The sequence below is a fragment of the Leiobunum rupestre genome, chromosome 4 (genome assembly GCF_980474605.1).
Source record: "Leiobunum rupestre chromosome 4, qqLeiRupe1.1.hap1, whole genome shotgun sequence".
NCBI lineage: Eukaryota > Metazoa > Arthropoda > Arachnida > Opiliones > Sclerosomatidae > Leiobunum > Leiobunum rupestre.
The window spans coordinates 50360821-50381740 of record NC_143387.1 but is presented as its reverse complement, the minus strand read 5'-3'; the positions used below and the strand labels follow the sequence as shown (position 1 = coordinate 50381740).

Below are 20920 nucleotides of genomic sequence, written 5' to 3'. Positions count from 1 at the left end.
GGTCCCTTATAAGGTGATTTTGGGGCCCCTCAAAATTTTAAGGTAGGCAGTGGCCTACCTGGCCTACCCCCTAGCGCCACCACTGCCGTTCGCCGATTACGTAACGCCAAAATAGTATCTCCTCTTTCGGTGCCACTGCAGGAAGAGCGCATACCTTACTTACTCTACTGAACTACATTATTTAACGGAAGAAAAGTCCATAATAGAAGTGGGCAAAGAAGATGTAAACTCTTAAGCAAATTTAAAGTATTTAAATAACATATAAACCAATATGACTTCGAGAACTAATTAAAAACGCGAAAATCAGACCAAAAACTAATTAAAAAGTTACTAAAATAGCCAGAATTTCAGTACCGCGCATAGAATCTAACACGCGACTAACCGAACAGAGAAGTATATGCCTAATTATTTGGACTCGAAGATCTATTTGGTCCGAGCATAAGTTTATAATATTGTTACATAAGTGTAACACTTCTATATTCTTCAGATGCAAAAGTTTTACTGAGAGCTAGTCACAAGACAGACTGCATTACGGGCTTCGTCACCGTTTTGCGTCCGCTCGCTAACGCGTCACACGTAGCCTTTGACAGCGCCTCGCTAGGGGGAGATTTTCTTTTGGTGATGACGTCACTCCGTTACTAGCTCTCAGTAAAATATTCCCCAAAGTGACAAACTTATTTAAAAATATTATAGACTTATGGTTTTGTAATTCCTTTAAATTTGTTTAGGGTTTAGGTTTTTTGGCTCTCTTTAAGATTATGGACTTTGCTACCTTTTCGCAGTTTTGATAAAATATGTGCAACTTTACATTAAAGGGAGTATAACAACAGCAGGAACTTAATCCAAAAATCGCCTGCTAACACACTATATGTTTTGAACGTAACTAGCGCCAGTGACGGATTAACTAAGCTTGAGCTTTATTTGGGCTCCCACCTTGACTCATCTAGCCTCATCCTTACCTTTTGGCAAATTGCGGGCCCCTAGACTTAAGCTTGTTCAGCCTATTGTTTAATCCGCCAATGCCAATCAACCTAAGTTTCTGTTAAACCTGATGGCAGAAATTTCGTTAATGGAATTCGTTAATTCTAAAATACAAGCTTTGGTTTGCCGCTAAAATTTTCGTAATATGGCAAATGCCTCTTTGTCATCTCTATCGAATTATAGACTGATGAATATCGATCCATTAGAACTATGGACAAGACAGAAATGTTCCGAATATGCTCTATTTAATGGGTTACACGAGACAGAAGCGACGGTTCGTGTTTCCTCGGCAATACACTATCCCTCGTTACTATGGCCCGATGTAGATCAACCCAGACCGGAAGAAATATCACTTGCCCAACAACGAGTAGGCATTCGAGCTTGTTGGCGCTAAATTGAACGATAAATCTGGAAATCTGGTCTATCTTACCCGACGATGTCCGGCGGTGGAATGTTCTTGAGGGCCTTGAGGGTAGGCATCTCGAATGATTCTCCGGGAACTCCTCCCCCAGGCGCACTGCCGGGAAGTCGACTGCACGGATCCACCAGAAAGAGAAGGGAAGACAATGTGATAAATATAAACATCTCAACATTCAAAAATATAAATATCTCAACATTCAAAAATATAAATATCTCAACATTCAAAAATATAAATATCTCAACATTCAAAAATATAAATATCTCAACATTCAAAAATATAAATATCTCAACATTCAAAAATATAAATATCTCAACATTCAAAAATATAAATATCTCAACATTCAAAAATATAAATATCTCAACATTCAAAAATATAAATATCTCAACATTCAAAAATATAAATATCTCAACATTCAAAAATATAAATATCTCAACACTCAAAAATATAAATATCTCAACATTCAAAAATATAAATATCTCAACATTCAAAAATATAAATATCTCAACATTCAAAAATATAAATATCTCAACATAATAAGTATTAAAGGCACTTATACATAAGAACTAAGTTAGAAAATAAATCCACTTTTTTGTATAATAAATATTTTTTATTTAATTATAAAAACTACTAGTTTCGCAACCCGTTCGGGAGCATCATCTGCAGGTCTGAATTTTGACACAATGCGTTGAGCGTTTATATACTTTTATCTTTTTACTTTTTTAAGCATTTTTTAAGGTTGCGCAACTAGTCGTTATTTTAATTAAATAAAAAAATGTATTATACAAAAAAGTTGATTTAATTTTCTTACTTAATATCTCAACATCCAAAAACACAAATATTAAGAATCACTTAACCTGGTGGTTGATCGTTAAATGAGCCCCTAACGTCGATTTTATATCGATATGATCGAGCGGAGTACTATTAGAAGCGTACCTAACTAATTGGTTCGATGAACGACTATTAATTGAACTAATTAAGTGTGTAACGTTCCCGATTGTAATTATATCTTAGCGCGCTTAATATTGGTTATGCCATACCGCGGGAGGCCCTCTTCGCTTCATGTTTAAACAGAAGTAAATAAGATATATTTTACAAGATAAGTATTCAGCTACCTATCTTGTTAATTTTATTCGCTTGAAACACGTACTTGTAGAGGTTAACGGTAATAGTAAGTGTAGGGGGCTGTTGGCTCGCGTGGCACGAAGGACTTGCCACCACCCATACGCATCGTAACCCGGCCACCTGTTTAAAGGCCTTAAAAGTCGTTCGATGACTTGAGCCTTGGTTCCCGTTGATTTAAAAAAAATGTTTGCGTTTAAAATATATTTCGGGTTGAAGACCGTCAAATATTGATTTTTTAATACTATTTCAACGGTAAAATATTGTTTATTAAGGGGGAAGAATACAGTAAAAGCCTCTTTTTCGTTCAAGCTGAACGTTTCTGTTTTAACAATTACATAATTGAATTATATTTTTCTTATTAGGATGAACCTTCCTCTAGTGCTTAAAATAATTTTGATAATTCTAATATTAATAGTTAACGAGATATTAGGTCCTAACTAAAGGGTAGTTTGGGCGCTTGCCCAACTTGTTTAGCTCCGGGGGTCCGAATTAAAACGTAATAATTTAATTACTTTTAAATTTAAATTTGTCAACATTATTTTAAGCAATAAACAAGAGGTTTTTCTACACGTAAATATTAATTTTATAAGTTAAAATAAAAATTAAAAGAGTTCAGATGGAAATGGCGCGAAAGTAGACAATGGTCTTCCCCCTTAATAGGTAAATATGCCTACATTTTGTAATTTTTACATTATCCGTGATTTGGCGGGAAATTTGCTCTCAACGGAATCTGCTTTGATGGCCTACTTATCTCGTAAGAAATATATTATTCACTTCTGGTTAAAAGAAAACTCTGCTTTCGCGGAAACAATTGTCATTGACGTGTACAAAAACAGCTGTCGTTTGTTTGAAACTGTCACTTGTCGGGTGCATGTTGCGTGTATATAAATAAAAATAGCCGTAACCTCGTATCAGATTTAGAAAAAGCTGACATTTTTTTCGGAAATGAACTTCGATATTTTAGATTAGGTTCATTTCAAATTAATTGCTTTTTTCAGTTACGACCAAAAATATTTAAATAGTGACTTTAGGATTGTAATCGCCTCTACTCTCTTAGCGACAGTTAAAAAGCTCTCAATGAATGAAAACTAACGATTTTTTTTATGTTTAGTGTCTAAAGCTAACCTTTTGTCAAATTTAATCTCTGAACTAACTTTGCCTTAAAGAAAATATTGCATGGACCAGGCTGTATTGAGTTATTCAAGGTGTAAGTTTCATAATTCCCGTGAAAATAATTTTTAATATATTGCGCGTTCGGCGTCGAGATGGCGTTAGTAGTCCTTACCCTGAAAGTTATCTCTCCTCTGAACATCAGTGTAGCGCGTGTGGAACACTTTTACAGGCGCCATTTTACCAAAAATAGACCGGCCCTTTTAGTAAATTTTTCCCGATTTTTATTTTGTAACTTTTACTTTGTGATTAAAAATAAGCCAATTTCAGCCCGTTCAGACAATTTGTTTGAGCTCCTGGGCGTTGCGTCTAAAATTAATTAATCTTCATTAACTCCCGAAAGCCGCGCAAACATAATATTGGGATTTCCCAAAATGGACAAACTTTAGCGTGGGTGGATTTTGTGGCGATGGGTTGGCGAAACCTCCCACTTTCAAGGTTAGTGGTTATTACCACCCATCCCCGCCGTGTGCGCTTTTAGGAGTAGGTGGTATTCGGGGTGAAATATGTGGAATTAATCTGTGGGAGGGGGGTTGATGGTCTCTACGAAAACATGCCGCGCTTTTGGGTACATAAGGCTTCGAGAGTGCGGGGGGGGGGGGAGGGTGGAAGCTCTGGTTGGAAGCTGATGAAAGCCCTTTTTGAATGGGCCCGCCAGATTGCTCGCTCTAAGCCGATTAGTGGTTCAGCCGCCGCCCGAGACCGCAAAAACGCCACATTTTCTTTTCGGCTCGAAAAAGATCCCCGTGCCTATGCAGGATTCTCCGCTTCTATCCACGTTCAACGTGCTCGCCTAACCTCGCCAAAATGTGGTATTCCTTTGCCACTAAAACCCGCATTTTGTTTTACCCGAAAAATATTCCTACCAACCGCGCGATGTTCGTTGGAAGATTATCATTTTTTCCCCTCTGTGGTTTTTTGACTCGACGCGTTGATTTAGAATAATGATTTAAAGTAAACTAAAGTAAACCGATAATATTGTTTTTTCCCTTCGGTTTTTTGACTCGACGCGTTGATTTAGAATAATGATTTAAAGTAAACTAAAGTAAACCGATAATAAAATTTTTTTCCTGTGTCTTTTTTGACTGGACGCGTTGATTTAGAATAAGGATTTAAACTAAAGTAAACCGATAATATTGTTTTTTCCCTTCGGTTTTTTGACTCGACGCGTTGATTTAGAATAATGAATTAAAGTAAACTAAAGTAAACCGATAATAAAATTTTTTTCCTGTGTTTTTTTGACTCGACGCGTTGATTTAGAATAATGATTTAAACTAAAGTAAGCCGATAATATTGTTTTTTCCCTTCGGTTTTTTTGACTCGACGCGTTGATTTAGAATAATGATTTAAAGAAAACTAAAGTAAACCGATAATATAATTTTTTTCCTATGTTTTTTTTTGACTCGACGCGTTGATTTAGAATAAGGATTTAAACTAAAGTAAACCGATAATATTGTTTTTTCCCTTCGGTTTTTTGACTCTACGCGTTGATTTAGAATAATGATTTAAAGTAAACTAAAGTAAACCGATAATATTGTTTTTTCCCTTCGGTTTTTTGACTCGACGCGTTGATTTAGAATAATGATTTAAAGTAAACTAAAGTAAACCGATAATAAAATTTTTTTCCTGTGTCTTTTTTGACTGGACGCGTTGATTTAGAATAAGGATTTAAACTAAAGTAAACCGATAATATTGTTTTTTCCATTCGGTTTTTTGACTCTACGCGTTGATTTAGAATAATGATTTAAAGAAAACTAAAGTAAACCGATAATAAAATTTTTTTCCTGTGTTTTTTTGACTCGACGCGTTGATTTAGAATAATGATTTAAACTAAAGTAAACCGATAATATTGTTTTTTCCCTTCGGTTTTTTGACTCGACGCGTTGATTTAGAATAATGATTTAAAGAAAACTAAAGTAAACCGATAATAAAATTTTTTTCCTGTGTCTTTTTTGACTGGACGCGTTGATTTAGAATAAGGATTTAAACTAAAGTAAACCGATAATATTGTTTTTCCCCTTCGGTTTTTTGACTCGACGCGTTGATTTAGAATAATGATTTAAAGTAAACTAAAGTAAACCGATAATAAAATTTTTTTCCTGTGTCTTTTTTGACTGGACGCGTTGATTTAGAATAAGGATTTAAACTAAAGTAAACCGATAATATTGTTTTTTCCCTTCGGTTTTTTGACTCGACGCGTTGATTTAGAATAAAGATTTAAAGTAAACTAAAGTAAACCGATAATAAAATTTTTTTCCTGTGTCTTTTTTGACTGGACGCGTTGATTTAGAATAAGGATTTAAACTAAAGTAAACCGATAATATTGTTTTTTCCCTTCGGTTTTTTGACTCTACGCGTTGATTTAGAATAATGAATTAAAGTAAACTAAAGTAAACCGATAATAAAAATTTTTTATGTGTTTTTTTGACTCGACGCGTTGATTTAGAATAATGATTTAAACTAAAGTAAACCGATAATATTGTTTTTTCCCTTCGGTTTTTTGACTCGACGCGTTGATTTAGAATAATGATTTAAAGAAAACTAAAGTAAACCGATAATATAATTTTTTTCCTATGTTTTTTTTTTGACTCGACGCGTTGATTTAGAATAAGGATTTAAACTAAAGTAAACCGATAATATTGTTTTTTCCCTTCGGTTTTTTGACTCGACGCGTTGATTTAGAATAATGATTTAAAGAAAACTAAAGTAAACCGATAATATAATTTTTTCCTATGTTTTTTTTTTGACTCGACGCGTTGATTTAGAATAAGGATTTAAACTAAAGTAAACCGATAATATAATATTTTTCCTGTGTTTTTTTTTGACTCAACGCGTTGATTTAGAATAATGATTTAAACTAAAGTAAACCGATAATATAATTTTTATCCTGTGTTTTTTTGACTCACCGCGTTGATTTAGAATAAGGATTTAAACTGAAGTAAACCGATAATATTTTGCTTTAATTGCCGCTTTTGGAGATGATAGTTTTAATTGTGAATAATTGTTTTTCTGCCTACAGAAGTAAGGTTCTTATTTTTTAAGAGTTTCGTAGTCTTGCTCGCTCATTTTGAATTATAGATCTAATAATGAAGTTCCCAAGTAACCCGCAAACGAGCTTGGCGCTGTGTGTAGCTGCGAGGTAACGATGGTGAGGGAAAATATAACGAAAATTTATTAAATCGGATATATTTTTTGGAAACTTCGTTAAATAATAATTTTTAACCTGGCTAGTAGCTGAAGTTACGGTTAAATTAACCGACAAAATTTCAATTAATCATAAAAAACTCGATTAACTATTTCACAAAAGATGATAATTATATTTTAGTCTGTTAAAGTACTTAATTATATTATTAACATGGGAAAAACATGTATTTTTGAATGGGTATCTGACAATGACGGCCATAGACACAGTTTAGTTATAAGGCGCTTTATGTAAACGTGTTTTGTTATTTTTATTTGTAATTTTTGAGGACCTATTCGCTAGTAATCTAATTTTTTTTTGTAGAGATTTTGACTTATGTTCGTACAACTCGGGTAGATAAAGAATTAATTTTACCATTAAGAATTTAATTATTTTTATATCGCTTTAATATTCAATAAAATAAAATAATATCATAAGTAACATAATAACAATAAGGATGACTAATGCTAATTTTCTGACCGAACTTTTTTCGACACTGACATTCTCGTCAACCTCCAACTTGGACTGTCACTCTAACTGAGTAGCGTGCTATCGTCCTTGTTACTATTATATTTCTCCTTAAGCATATTTAAACACTAGGGGGCTCTGTGCTGAAAACTAAACCTAGGTTGCGCAATAGCTCTGAAAATCAGTTCGGTGATAAGTATTCCCAATTGACATACTTATTGTTATTACGTAACTTATGATAATATCAATTTAACTTTAGAAAGTCACCCTTTAGGTCATTTTAGAGTTGTTAATTTTCCGGAAAAATAAAATGCGGAAAAATTTCCAGAACATTTTTCGCAGATCGGAAAAATAAAAATTGAAACCTAAATTACTTTTTAAGGGTTTTTAATGTTTTTAACTTTTTATCGATATAAAATTTAGCAGTTACTACAAAACATTAATAGTAGGCGAAAACTATTCGCTAGTTTTGGAGTAATTTTTTAGGAAATAGCGAGCAACTTCAAAATACAGTTTGGCTGTTATAGTATGGAAGAAGTTGGTAGTTTGGAGTAAAATGTGTACTCTTTTCGTCCCAAAGCGAGCGAATAGTTTTGGCCTGCTGTAACATTGTTAACCAGTTTAAACTAGTCTATAGGTTTAGTTTTACTTTTAGATTCGAAAAAATGAGGCGAAAATGCCGCTTTATTTAAATTTGCAAACAATATATTAGACCAGAAGAAAATAGGGGAAGTACGTATCTGTAGCTTTGAGCCGTAAAAGTCGTCGTGTGACCCACGAAAACGCCTTTTTACGCATAATAAACCAAACTGAAAAAGTAGTCCTACTTTTGTTTTGATTCAACACGGCTATAATCGACGAAAGCAAATACGCCTTAGCTCAAATAGCAGAGAATGAGAAGGGCAATATGTTACAATTGTTCAATTTAAGAAAAATGACTTTTTAAACGATGTATTCATCCGCAATTTCCCGCCAAACCGTTTTGGCGCGAAAATTCGTGAAAAGTGACGCCTTTCCAAAGCTGACTAGAAGCGTACTTCCCCCTATTTTCTTCTGATTAGACTAATCATGGAATAATAACCTTTTTTTATTTTTTATTTAAATAAATAAAAATTCCGAAAAACAGGACTCGGTCATTTTAATAGTGACATCACGGAATCCACGAAAATGCTCGTTCAGTATCTTTAATGAACGTATTCCCCGAATTTCTCTCTTTAGTTTTACGAGGAGGAGATAGATGGCGCCATCGAGCCCGAAAGTCGTTTTATCTCCGAATTTTCGGAAGGGAACTCACCGAAGCCAAGTTCTCTCCTTCAACATCCCTTTACACGTTAAATATTTTTTTTAGCTTCGGCGTTCCGATCTTTGAGTCCATCCCAACTCTTTCTTCCAGATTTCTTCTCCCCTTTCCACGGTCGCGCTATCGAAAAACCAAGTGTATTGAGTCTAATAAAAATAAAACCGGTTAGCTGTTACGCTGTTTTCAAGCTCGCTCTTCCGCCGATGGATCCCCTCTTTTCGCGCCCGCTCTTTATATTTATGGCTGCCCGTAAAAAAGGGGCACGAACGACCTCTGTAGGGGTACTTTGTCCCCAATGACGCCGCGAGCCGCGTAAGTAATGCGCCACGCCGCCGCTCGTCGAGACCGCCAGCGGCCGCCACTGGCGTTACAGGTAGAGCGATGCGGGTAAGACCGTGAAGGGAGGGATTCGTGGAAAGAGAGAGAGAGATGCTCCCTAATATCCATCTCTATCTCGGAGTCTCTCGCTTTGGCCGTGTTCCCGCGAGACCTGTTGCCTTGGAAACGGAATAGTCCCGACTCTGCATTATTTACAAACAGAGAGCGCGAAGGGGAGGCTCTTTTTTCTAGCCTGTTGACTGAGCGTCCAGAAATGTTCCCATACATCAAGGAATATAAACGCCGCCGACCCCTGTAGTCCTCACTCTGACAGTTAAAAGGGGGACTATCTTTTAACCTTATTAAGGGACTGGTGTCTTTATATACAATCTCGGGTTTTAGACATTTTGGGGACGCTTTTAAATGGAATTTCTTAAAAATTTAAGAGTGGAATAGACCTTTCTATAAATTCCTAGCTAACAGGCCGAACACTTTCACCTAGGAGCAAAAAACACAAGGAGAACTCAGCTAGCCTTTAAAGGCCGACTACATAAATCTTCGGTTTACTCTGTCTTTCACTGGAAGTAGGCTTACTGCAATACACGTGTGCCATGCAGTCAGCCTACTTCCAGTGAAAGACAGAGTAAACCGAAGATTTATGTAGTCGGCTTTAAACACGCTAACGAAGGGTTGTGTACGAATTTCATTGGTCGGGTGGGGGGAAGACAATTTCCGAATTTTCCCCTTCCGACGGCCGCAGGCGCTAAAGCGTCTAGCCAATGAAAATTGTACATAAGAAAATCCACGACTTTTGACGGGTTGCGTTCTCCTTGTGTGGGGTGCTTTGTTTGTTGCTCCTAGCGTTCACTAACACCACATAACGCTACTTCAGAAGGACTTGCAAACGTAATAGACGAAACTTTAAAGTCCAGGCGGGCTGAAAAGATGGTAGTCACGTGACTTTGTGGAGAACTGAAGCGCCATCTATCATAAGAAATACGAACCATTATTCATTTTATTTTGCTAGTGGTGGTTTAAATTTTGATTAATAGAATCTAAATTATCTAATTTAAATTATTATTATTATTATTATTATTATTTAAAACATCAGGTTAAAATTAATTAGCTGTCTGCAGTATCTGGAAGGAATATTTTTATATTCTCCGTCGCACGGCCAACTATGAACAGGAGTTACCAAATCGAAGTTGGCTGTGATATGAAAGTCACGTGATTTTGTTTTCCCATTTTAACAAGTTGTTTATGACCAAATTTACTTTATAGTTACGCCTATTATTCTTCGGTTTTGAAAAGTCTGCTTATGCTCATTCCTATTTGTTTGGTATTTTCTGAAGCGTCACTCATAAAGTCGATTTTCAAAATATAGTAAGTCCATAACTGAACTATTTACAAAATCAATGAGATATAGTTAATTATATATTTATAATGGTTTGTATAAAACTACAACCGTTAAATGAGTAGGATTTTCATCAAAAATCCACAATTTATCCAGACAACTAGGTTGGCAGGTTTGCCAGAGAATCCTTTTATGAGCCTCCCTGGTTCATGAAAAATTGGGCCAAACCTTCTGCCTCTCTATACACAAAAGTAAATAAGAGCATAAGTAGTATTTTATAGAAACGGTATCTCAATAAAACGAGAAATGTTTTCTTGAAAATAATCTAGTGAGCTGGAATTTAGATTTCCCTCTTACTTGATATAAGGCAGAAAAATTCACAAATATTAAATATTATTAAGTTCGTCCATTATTAGGACTTTTTGGTTAATAGAAAATAAAGTGTTTACACTAGTTAATTTACATAATTTGTATAATTTCCTCGCAATTAAGTCATTTGTATTTTTATATAGTAATCACTATAATCATAAGTGTATAATATTGCGATATAAGTGTAACACTTCCTATTCTTCACATGCAAAATTTTACTGAGAGCTATTCGCAAGACTGACTGCATTACGGGCTTCGTCGCCGTTTTGCGTCCGCTTGCTAACGCGTCACACGTAGCCTTTGACAGCGCCTCGCTAGGGGGAGATTTTCTTCTTCGGATGACGTCACTCCGTTACTAGCTCTCAGTAAAATATTCCCCAAAGTGACAAATTTATGGAACAATATTATAGATTCATACTATAATTCATTTATATTTATGTACGTTATGGACGTTTCGTATTTATTCAAATATAATGACTGGATAATTGAGAACTTATTAAAAAAACGGACTGAGCTCTAATTAAGGGGCCTAACTTCTATTAAAAACAACGAAGCAGACGACGCAATGAAGCTACTCAGACTTTAAAAAGATTTGGACAAATTCTCGAAAAAACTTTTCAATTTTTCAATTAGACCGAAAGAAGTATTTCTCTTAAAATATTTTCTTTCCCGCACTATTATAAGATTTCGGAAAGTTATATTTAACTTGTAAATTATTTTTTAAATCGTCTAATTAGAAAAGAAGGTTCGATTTTTTTCTGGACTTCATTTTAAAACATTAGCCAATCTTTGCTTAAACTGCAATTTTTTTTAAAAATCTAGATGAAGCTATGACCAATCAGAAAAATTTTAGTTTCTACATAATGAATTTTCGTTCATACGCTGCACGAAAAGTTATCGAAATTTTACTCATTAACCGGTCAAGGAAAATACTCATAATTCTTGAAAATATACTTCTACTACAAAATATGTCAATTCATATTAATAAATGAATTTTATATTCGTTTTTTCATTTAGTTTTGTCAAAAGTAAATGAACCGAAGTTATCAGACTGCTATTTTCCCCATGTTGGAGGCGTTTTCCTTATGAAGTTATATTTTCACCTCGAATTTGAAATTTTGCGCGCTCCTAGGTCGACAAAAACGCGTTTTTGTTTTTAAGAAACCATTTTTTATACATAGAAATAGCTATACCCACAACTGCCAAGTGCAATTTATCGCGTCAAAAGACGGGGATGGAAATTAGCTTTTATTTGACTCGATTTTCTCATCATTTTCACAAGGAAAACGCCCTCAGATTCTGAGCGCTATTTCGATAACTTCGGTTCATGTACTTCTGGTTTGGTTTAATGAAAAGATTGTTTACGGAAATTGTTAGATTCAAATATTTGGAGTTAAGCCCAAAGCTTTTGTCTGCAATGGTTTTTCCCTATTCACACTGATCAACTGTTTACTCGTGAAAATGAACTTTAGTTATTTTGGCCTTCAGTGGTAGTAGGTGTGTCAGAATTTATAGCCCGGTGTACCTAGTAACAGAGACCATACCACCGGAGGCCTATCATCATAGTGCCCTACGCCAGCGTCCACCTAGCCCGGAGTGGTAGTAGGTAAGGCCATAAGTCTATAACAACCATCTTTGAGGAGACGTATCAAAGCTTAGTGAAATTGAGTATAATGGTGTTGGTATATTAGTAACGCGTGCCTTCGGCAAATGAATGGATGCGAGTTCAAATCCATTCTCCCACCGGAATAAAAATTTACCATTTTCATTTCTAAATATACTTTAAAAAATTTATTTTTATGATGAAAAACATTATTGTAATTGTACATTAAAACGCGATTAAAGTTTTAATTTCTATAATGACATATAAAATTTGACGGTCTGTATGAAGAAACTTTATATTCCCTGAGGGAAGACTTCTTTAAAAGTCTTTTAGAAGTTTAAATTGGACGAACAACGTTTTTTATTTCACGAGTTGAAGTAGATCAAATAAAGATAATTTATAGAAATTGTGGTTTTCACCAGACGTTAAAACTATTTCTAAATTTTAAAGTAACGACTTTTCTATATGATAACTTCCGGTTACTACAAATTTATATTTTCTCTGGCGCCGAACAGTCGCCGCCGAGTCATTTACTTTTTGGCGCGCCGCCGATAAGTTTAGTTCCCGCCACCGAAATTGTTTTGAGTTTTCCTACGTAATTGGTTTTCAAAAACATTTTGGAATTTTTTTTTAATTTTTTTCCCCTCACTCCGCCACCGACGAAAAATTTTAACGCCGCCGATACATTTTTCCCTTTCACGCCACCGCCGCCGCCGAAAAAAATTAACGCCGCCGCCGATTTTGAATAATCGGCTGGCCTGCCGCCTCCGGGTTTTTTTTTCGCCAACCACCGCCGCCGACCGAAATTAAATCGGCTCTACGCTTTAAGCGGTACTACCTTATCTCTATATTCTACGACAATATACGGGTATCCGCTTACGAAATGGTTGGATCCTCCTGGTCCACGATGGTTGGCTTTGGGGATTTAATTGGAGAGTACCGGTAAACGGCGGAGACGGACTCGCTTTTGAGCATCCTGTTTTTTGAGACAATCGCGGCCACGATCCGGGCTTAGATCGCTGGAACCTTGGAAGTTATATCGAATGGAGGCAACTGGATCCTTTCGGCCGAAAGATCCGACCGGAAGCGAGACACTCGGTCCTCGGGAACCCACGCAAAGTACTACTTTCGGTCAAGGTGGATTTATCCTCTCTCTCGGTCAGCAACGACGCCATTCTTCAACGGAGCGGTCAAATTGACGTAATGGCTGGCCGATATTTATCAAAAGTGGCGTTCCTTCGCTCGACCGTAGCCCGGAACACGTGTAAAAGGATTTAGAACCTTCGCCTCTCTCTCTCACATCGGTAGTAATCTTCCGCTTGGGAAGTAAGGACGCTGCTGGGCTAGAGCCATGTGTTTCTTCGCAGCCAGCGCACTCTCCTTTTTTTGAAACTCTCCTCTTCTCGGTTAGCGCAACGAGGACTTCATCTTCTGGCGTCATTTAAGTGGGACGGGCGTCGAAACAAGAACGAGCCACTGCCGGGGCTTCCGGCCCTTTACGCCGCTCGCAATTCGGACCCTTCTAGGGTTTCCATATTACTACGTTCCTCAAACAAACAGTCCCTATACGTTTGAGGCCCTTCGAGCGCGGTTGCGTTATACGGAGTCATCTATTCCGTCTTTTAAAGCCCTAACTCGGCCAAATATTCGCCACCACCCCGCGTACAAATACTTTTCATTGAGTTAAGTTGCTTTAAAATATCAGAGTCGCGGTCAAATCCGTACAAGTGCGATTTATAATGCGAAATCTCGCTTGGGTCGTTGATCTATCACTCGGAAGATTTTATTTGGGTCAAACTCTTTTAAAATTAAAATGTTTCTAAAAAGTATTTAAAAATATTAGTGTCGTTAATTTTCTGGAAAAATAAAATGCGGAAAAATTTCCAGAAAATTTTCGGCAAATTGGAAAAATAAAAAAGTAAAGCATAAATTACTTTTTAAAGGTTTTTTAAGGTGTTTAACTTTTTATCGATATAAAATGTCTAATATCAGTGAACATACTACAAAACATTAATAGTGTTACATTGTTAATCAGTTTAAACTGGTCTAGAGATTTAGTTTTACTTTTAGATTCGAAAAAATGATGCGAAAAAGACGCTTTATTTATATTTGTAAATAATATATTAGGCTAATCATGGAATGAAAACGTTTTTTTATTTTTTTCGGAAAAATACGGAAAATTTTCCGTTAAAAAAGGGCTCGGTCCTTTTCGGCGGAAAATTTCCGACTTACAACACTAAAAATATCAGTATTTGAAATTTATACTTAGAAATGTGTTTAACTAAAAATATTTAAAAATATCTATATTGGAAATTTATCCTTAGAAATGTGTTTAACTAAAAATATTTAAAAATATCTATATTGGAAATTTATCCTTAGAAATGTGTTTAACTAAAAATATTTAAAAATATCTATATTGGAAATTTATCCTTAGAAATGTGTTTAACTAAAAATATTTAAAAATATCTATATTGGAAATTTATCCTTAGAAATGTGTTTAACTAAAAATATTTAAAAATATCTATATTGGAAATTTTTCCTTAGAAATGTGTTTAACTAAAAATATTTAAAAATATCTATATTGGAAATTTATCCTTAGAAATGTGTTTAACTAAAAATATTTAAAAATATCTATATTGGAAATTTATCCTTAGAAATGTGTTTAACTAAAAATATTTAAAAATATCTATATTGGAAATTTATCCTTCGAAATGTGTTTAACTAAAATTATCTATATTGGAAATTTATCCTTAGAAATGTAGCGTAGAAATAACGGAAATCAGTATAAAAATGTCGAAATTGAAAATAACTCTAACCAAAAGAAAATGTTGAAAAAAATAACATCAAATTTAACTCTATTCGACAATCGTCAACTTCATCGGTAATAACAAGCTCTATTTTCGCGGCTAACAAGGAGAGTATGCGAGGTGTTTATTGCCGATTTTGTTCAAAGTCGGGCGTGATGTAGACCTATATGAGATATGAAATTTCCCAAAAGGAGACGTTGCACTACCCATTTGATTTGCCATGGCAACCAAAAATGTTTTTGACCACCTAAAACAAAAAATCTCTATTTAATAAAGCATGGGATTTTCTCAGTTTCACATTGTACTTACTACCTACGAATTTTTTTTAATTTAAAATCACATTTAGGTAAATTTCATCAAGTTTGGGTAAATTTAAATGTTTTGGGGTAAAATTGTAAGAATTTTTGGGTACAATAAGGAAAAAATCTTATTTTTCTTTTAAGTGGTCAAAACCCTTTTCAGTTGCCATGGCAAAATGAATGGGTAGTGCAGCGTCTCCTTTTGGGAAATTTCATACCTCATATAGGTCTACATTACGGCCGACTTTGAATAAAATCGGCAATAAACACCTCGGGTACTCTCCTTGTAAGTGTAGAGGTAAATCGGCTTAACGAATACGGACGGACGAGGATCGCGATTACGTAAGTCGGATTAAAAAAAAATCTCGTGACGCAATCGCGTGAAATAAGGCTTTGGTAATAAAGAGAGCCTCGCTTCCAAGAGCGGCCGCCAGGGGGGAGATTGAGAGTACTTCTACGGAAAGGCGACTCTAGCCGCAAACACAGCTAGTGCCCCAAACACAAACACAAAACGCACACGTCGAAAAAGGATTTTGACAATTATGAATCGTTTCCGCCACCCTTCTTTCCACCCCCCCCTCCTTCGGTTTTTTGTGACAATTTTTTGTCGCTTAGAAATTGTCTAAATCGCGGCACTTGGGAGGGCTAAATAGGCGTAGGTGGATAGTATAGCTTATCGAGGGGTTGACAAAATGGTAAATGTAAAATACGTTTACGAATATAGTATAGCCGTAACACTTTGGAAATAAGGGAAAAAAACTAACAAAAAACGGCAACATTGATTTATACGGACGTTTCGCGAAATATCGCGAAGTCTATAATAAATCACTCTACAACGGAAATAATAATGGGTTAAGGCTATTTACGCGAAGTGCGTGGTCTGTTTACGGGTTGATTTTGAACTTGGAATTTCAGTTTTATCCGGCAACAGGTGTTTTTGTTCTCATCGTTAATTATCGTTCTAAGCAGTCTTGACCTAAAATGTAGAGCCGAGCGCCGCTGATTCAACGCCGCCGCCGATAAAGTTTGTTCCCGCCGCCGAAATTTTTTGAGTTTTCCTACGTAACTTTATTTTATTTATTTTTTTTTAAACATTTTAGATTTCTTTTTTGAAATTTTCCCCTTCACGCCGCCGCCGACAAAAACATTAACGCCGCCGATAATTTTTTAAACTGCCGCCGCTGACCGAAATTAAATCGGAGTTATGCTCTACCTAATGGCCCTTTTAAAGGAAGACGAATATACGCGAATCAGAATTTTTAATTATTTTTGCAAACCGCAATTTTAACTTGATTCTGCAAAGACGATGGGTTATTGATTGAGGTACGTACGAAATTACGAAAACTTAAACTAAGGTAGTCTTTTTACAAAATGGTTTTTACCAGAAAGGTTTCATACGAATTTTAATACCATCAAATGTAAACTCTAGAAAGTTGAAAAATGCCCCCGCCCTCGTCTTAAAATATTTTGTACGTAAGTGATAGTACTATCAGCAGTAAATCAACTTTTTATATCCTAATTATCATAACTTGCTTATTTTTGGAAACTTATATCTGATGTAAATCAGATTTAATTTTATATTAATTATTGGTATATGTTTAATAACTTGATATACTTTGTTTGAAATGAAATCAGATTTAGTCTTTTATTAATGATCGGGTTGTTCAAAATGCATTTTCAGCTAGAAAAAGTATTTTGCATTTTAAGTTTCTAGGAAACTATTTTTCATTTTACATTCTGTGGGTTCGATATGGGAAAAACATTACCATCATCGCGGCTCTTGTAGAGAAAGTTCGTCTGCTATATACACCCAAGTAATAATAGATGGCGATACTCAGTTTCTCACTTACTCAGAAGCAGACGAACATTCGTATAGTGCCACCGCTTTATTTCTCACGCTGGCTGCGAGAATGTTTTGAAATCTCTACATAATTATTATTAATTACTAATTAATAATAAAAATTACTTATAAATAATTAATAACTAATTAATTATTAATAAATAAATACAAACTAACTGTGCATTTGTAAAAGCATTTAGCATTTTTATTTTGAGCTGCAAAAACCATTTTACACTTTGCATTTAGAAAAACCAATTTTCAAAATGCATTTTGTATTTTGCATTTTGAATTATGGAGAAAGTATTTTGCATTTTGAGTTATGGAGAAAGTATTTAGAATTTTGAGTTATGGAGAAAGTATTTTGCATTTTGAGTTATGGAGAAAGTATTTAGAATTTTGAGTTATGGAGAAAGTATTTTACATTTTGAGTTATGGAGAAAGTATTTTACACTTTGAGTTATAGAGAAAGTATTTTACATTTTGAGTTATGGAGAAAGTATTTTTCATTTTGAGTTATGGAGAAAGTATTTGGAATTTTGAGTTATGGAGAAAGTATTTAGAATTTTGAGTTATGGAGAAAGTATTTTACATTTTGAGTTATGGAGAAAGCATTTTACATTTTGAGTTATGGAGAAAGTATTTTACATTTTGAGTTATGGAGAAAGTATTTAGAATTTTGAGTTATGGAGAAAGTATTTTGCATTTTGAGTTATGGAGAAAGTATTTTACATTTTGAGTTATGGAGAAAGTATTTTGCATTTTGAGTTATGGAGAAAGTATTTAGAATTTTGAGTTATGGAGAAAGTATTTTGCATTTTGAGTTATGGAGAAAGTATTTAGAATTTTGAGTTATGGAGAAAGTATTTTGCATTTTGAGTTATGGAGAAAGTATTTAGAATTTTGAGTTATGGAGAAAGTATTTTACATTTTGAGTTATGGAGAAAGTATTTTGCATTTTGAGTTATGGAGAAAGTATTTAGAATTTTGAGTTATGGAGAAAGTATTTAGAATTTTGAGTTATGGAGAAAGTATTTTACATTTTGAGTTATGGAGAAAGTATTTTACATTTTGAGTTATGGAGAAAGTATTTTACATTTTGAGTTATGGAGAAAGTATTTTACATTTTGAGTTATGGAGAAAGTATTTAGAATTTTGAGTTATGGAGAAAGTATTTAGAATTTTGAGTTATGGAGAAAGTATTTTACATTTTGAGTTATGGAGAAAGTATTTAGAATTTTGAGTTATGGATAAAGTATTTTACATTTTGAGTTATGGAGAAAGCATTTTACATTTTGAGTTATGGAGAAAGTATTTTACATTTTGAGTTATGGAGAAAGTATTTAGAATTTTGAGTTATGGAGAAAGTATTTTACATTTTGAGTTATGGAGAAAGCATTTTACATTTTGAGTTATGGAGAAAGTATTTTACATTTTGAGTTATGGAGAAAGTATTTAGAATTTTGAGTTATGGAGAAAGTATTTTACATTTTGAGTTATGGAGAAAGCATTTTACATTTTGAGTTATGGAGAAAGTATTTTACATTTTGAGTTATGGAGAAAGTATTTAGAATTTTGAGTTATGGAGAAAGTATTTAGAATTTTGAGTTATGGAGAAAGTATTTTACATTTTGAGTTATGGAGAAAGTATTTTGCATTTTGAGTTATGGAGAAAGTATTTAGAATTTTGAGTTATGGAGAAAGTATTTTGCATTTTGAGTTATGGAGAAAGTATTTAGAATTTTGAGTTATGGAGAAAGTATTTTGCATTTTGAGTTATGGAGAAAGTATTTAGAATTTTGAGTTATGGAGAAAGTATTTTACATTTTGAGTTATGGAGAAAGTATTTTGCATTTTGAGTTATGGAGAAAGTATTTTACATTTTGAGTTATGGAGAAAGTATTTTACATTTTGAGTTATGGAGAAAGTATTTAGAATTTTGAGTTATGGAGAAAGTATTTAGAATTTTGAGTTATGGAGAAAGTATTTTACATTTTGAGTTATGGAGAAAGTATTTTGCATTTTGAGTTATGGAGAAAGTATTTTACATTTTGAGTTATGGAGAAAGTATTTTACATTTTGAGTTATGGAGAAAGTATTTAGAATTTTGAGTTATGGAGAAAGTATTTAGAATTTTGAGTTATGGAGAAAGTATTTTACATTTTGAGTTATGGAGAAAGTATTTAGAATTTTGAGTTATGGATAAAGTATTTTACATTTTGAGTTATGGAGAAAGTATTTTACATTTTGAGTTATAGATAAAGTATTTTGCATTTTGAGTTATTGAGAAAGTATTTTGCATTTTACTTTTTGAGTTATGGAGAAAGTATTTTGCATTTTACTTTTTGAGTTATGGAGAAAGTATTTTGTATTTTGCATTTTGAATAAAAAAACATTTTGAACAACCCTGATTAATGATATTTAAAATTAAATTATCATAAACTGAAATAGTAAAAATATGAAATTAAATTTAATTGAAATTGTAATAAAATTAATAAGCGTATAATGTAGATATTTAGGTTTTTAAATAAAAAATAAAACGCTTATGTGACAATTTATTGTTTGGTTTGCTTTGATTTGAAAAATCCATTGCCTAATAACTGCAGTACGTATTTGGAAATTACGTAGAGGTACAGAAAATTTTAAAGAAATCAATAATTAATTAATTTCGTTTATATTTCGTCACGCGATGGAGGGGTAGTTTTCGCTGGTTTTGAACTTTAAAATAATCGATGAAGGTACGCTGAAGTTCTTCTTTCTCGGTATGAATGTGTTCGTGCCAGAGAAAACAAAGCTAGAAAATATCGTGTCTTTTAGTGTTCCCAAAAAAGCATTCGTTTCAAAGGTAACTCTCTATTTATAAAGAACGAAGCTACGCGCGAAAGCCCTCCAAACAAACAATACCATCAATTAAATAAACCATCGGGAAAAAAAAGTCCGAATAAAAACCTACAACAATGGAAACAAAAAACCCCCAAAAAAGTAGCGCAACACGGGACTCGCGAATATGAGAGAATCGAGAGACAAAAGAACGCGCTAAATCCCGCGGAATATCGCACTTTTCTCGGTAGGATGATGCGATTTGGGGCTTGTTGAATCCGCAGCCCTAACCCGAAACCCATTCAGATAGCCAGCGAGCAATTGCCTCTTTCTAGCCCCCCCCCTTCCTCAACCTCCTTCTCGGTCCAGATAAAGAGCGTAACAACAACCCAGTCAGCCTCCTCCAACAAGAGACAAAAAAAAAGAGAAAACACTCTATTTTTTATCGAGACAAGGCGGCGTCGACCTGAACCTAAAAATCCCCCAAGAAAACATTGTTAGGATAGCTACGATTTTATTACCCTAGTTTACCCACCCAATATACCAAGACGCGAAAGAACAAAGTAAGCATGCAGAACCTCAACCAAGTAAGTAGAATCGCCCCCAAAAAACTCGCTATAATTAACGCGGGAGGCCAGATATCGATTGCGAGATTCTCAACCGAGGCTTAACGGATAATTTATTTCGTTTCTTGTCTACCCAAACTTTACCTCATTTCTATTGTTACTTCAGCTGTACACTCGCTATGCCGGCCACGTTGGTACGAAGCCTAAACGTGCCGGATACATTATGAAGTCCCAGGTGATGGTTAAGATAATTAGCCGAGGCTTAACCGAGGAACTGAAATTGCTTCCGAATAACGAACTAACG

At 34.3% G+C, this 20920-nt stretch overlaps 1 protein-coding gene across 5 annotated transcripts in view; it reads right to left on the bottom strand.

The window, feature by feature from the left end:
- Positions 1 to 20920, bottom strand: part of LOC149948132 (vesicular glutamate transporter 1-like) — a 129125-nt gene that overhangs the window by 60246 nt on the left and 47959 nt on the right. For 3 of the 5 annotated variants that reach the window (XM_090173016.1, XM_090173018.1, XM_090173019.1), the window contains exon 2: positions 1412 to 1513. In XM_090173016.1, coding sequence (XP_090029142.1) covers positions 1412 to 1513 — 102 coding nt within the window. Of the gene's footprint in view, positions 1 to 1411; positions 1514 to 13167; positions 14169 to 20760; positions 20781 to 20920 lie in introns of those variants that run through there. The other 2 variants (XM_090173017.1, XM_090173015.1) reach the window with 2 other exon arrangements.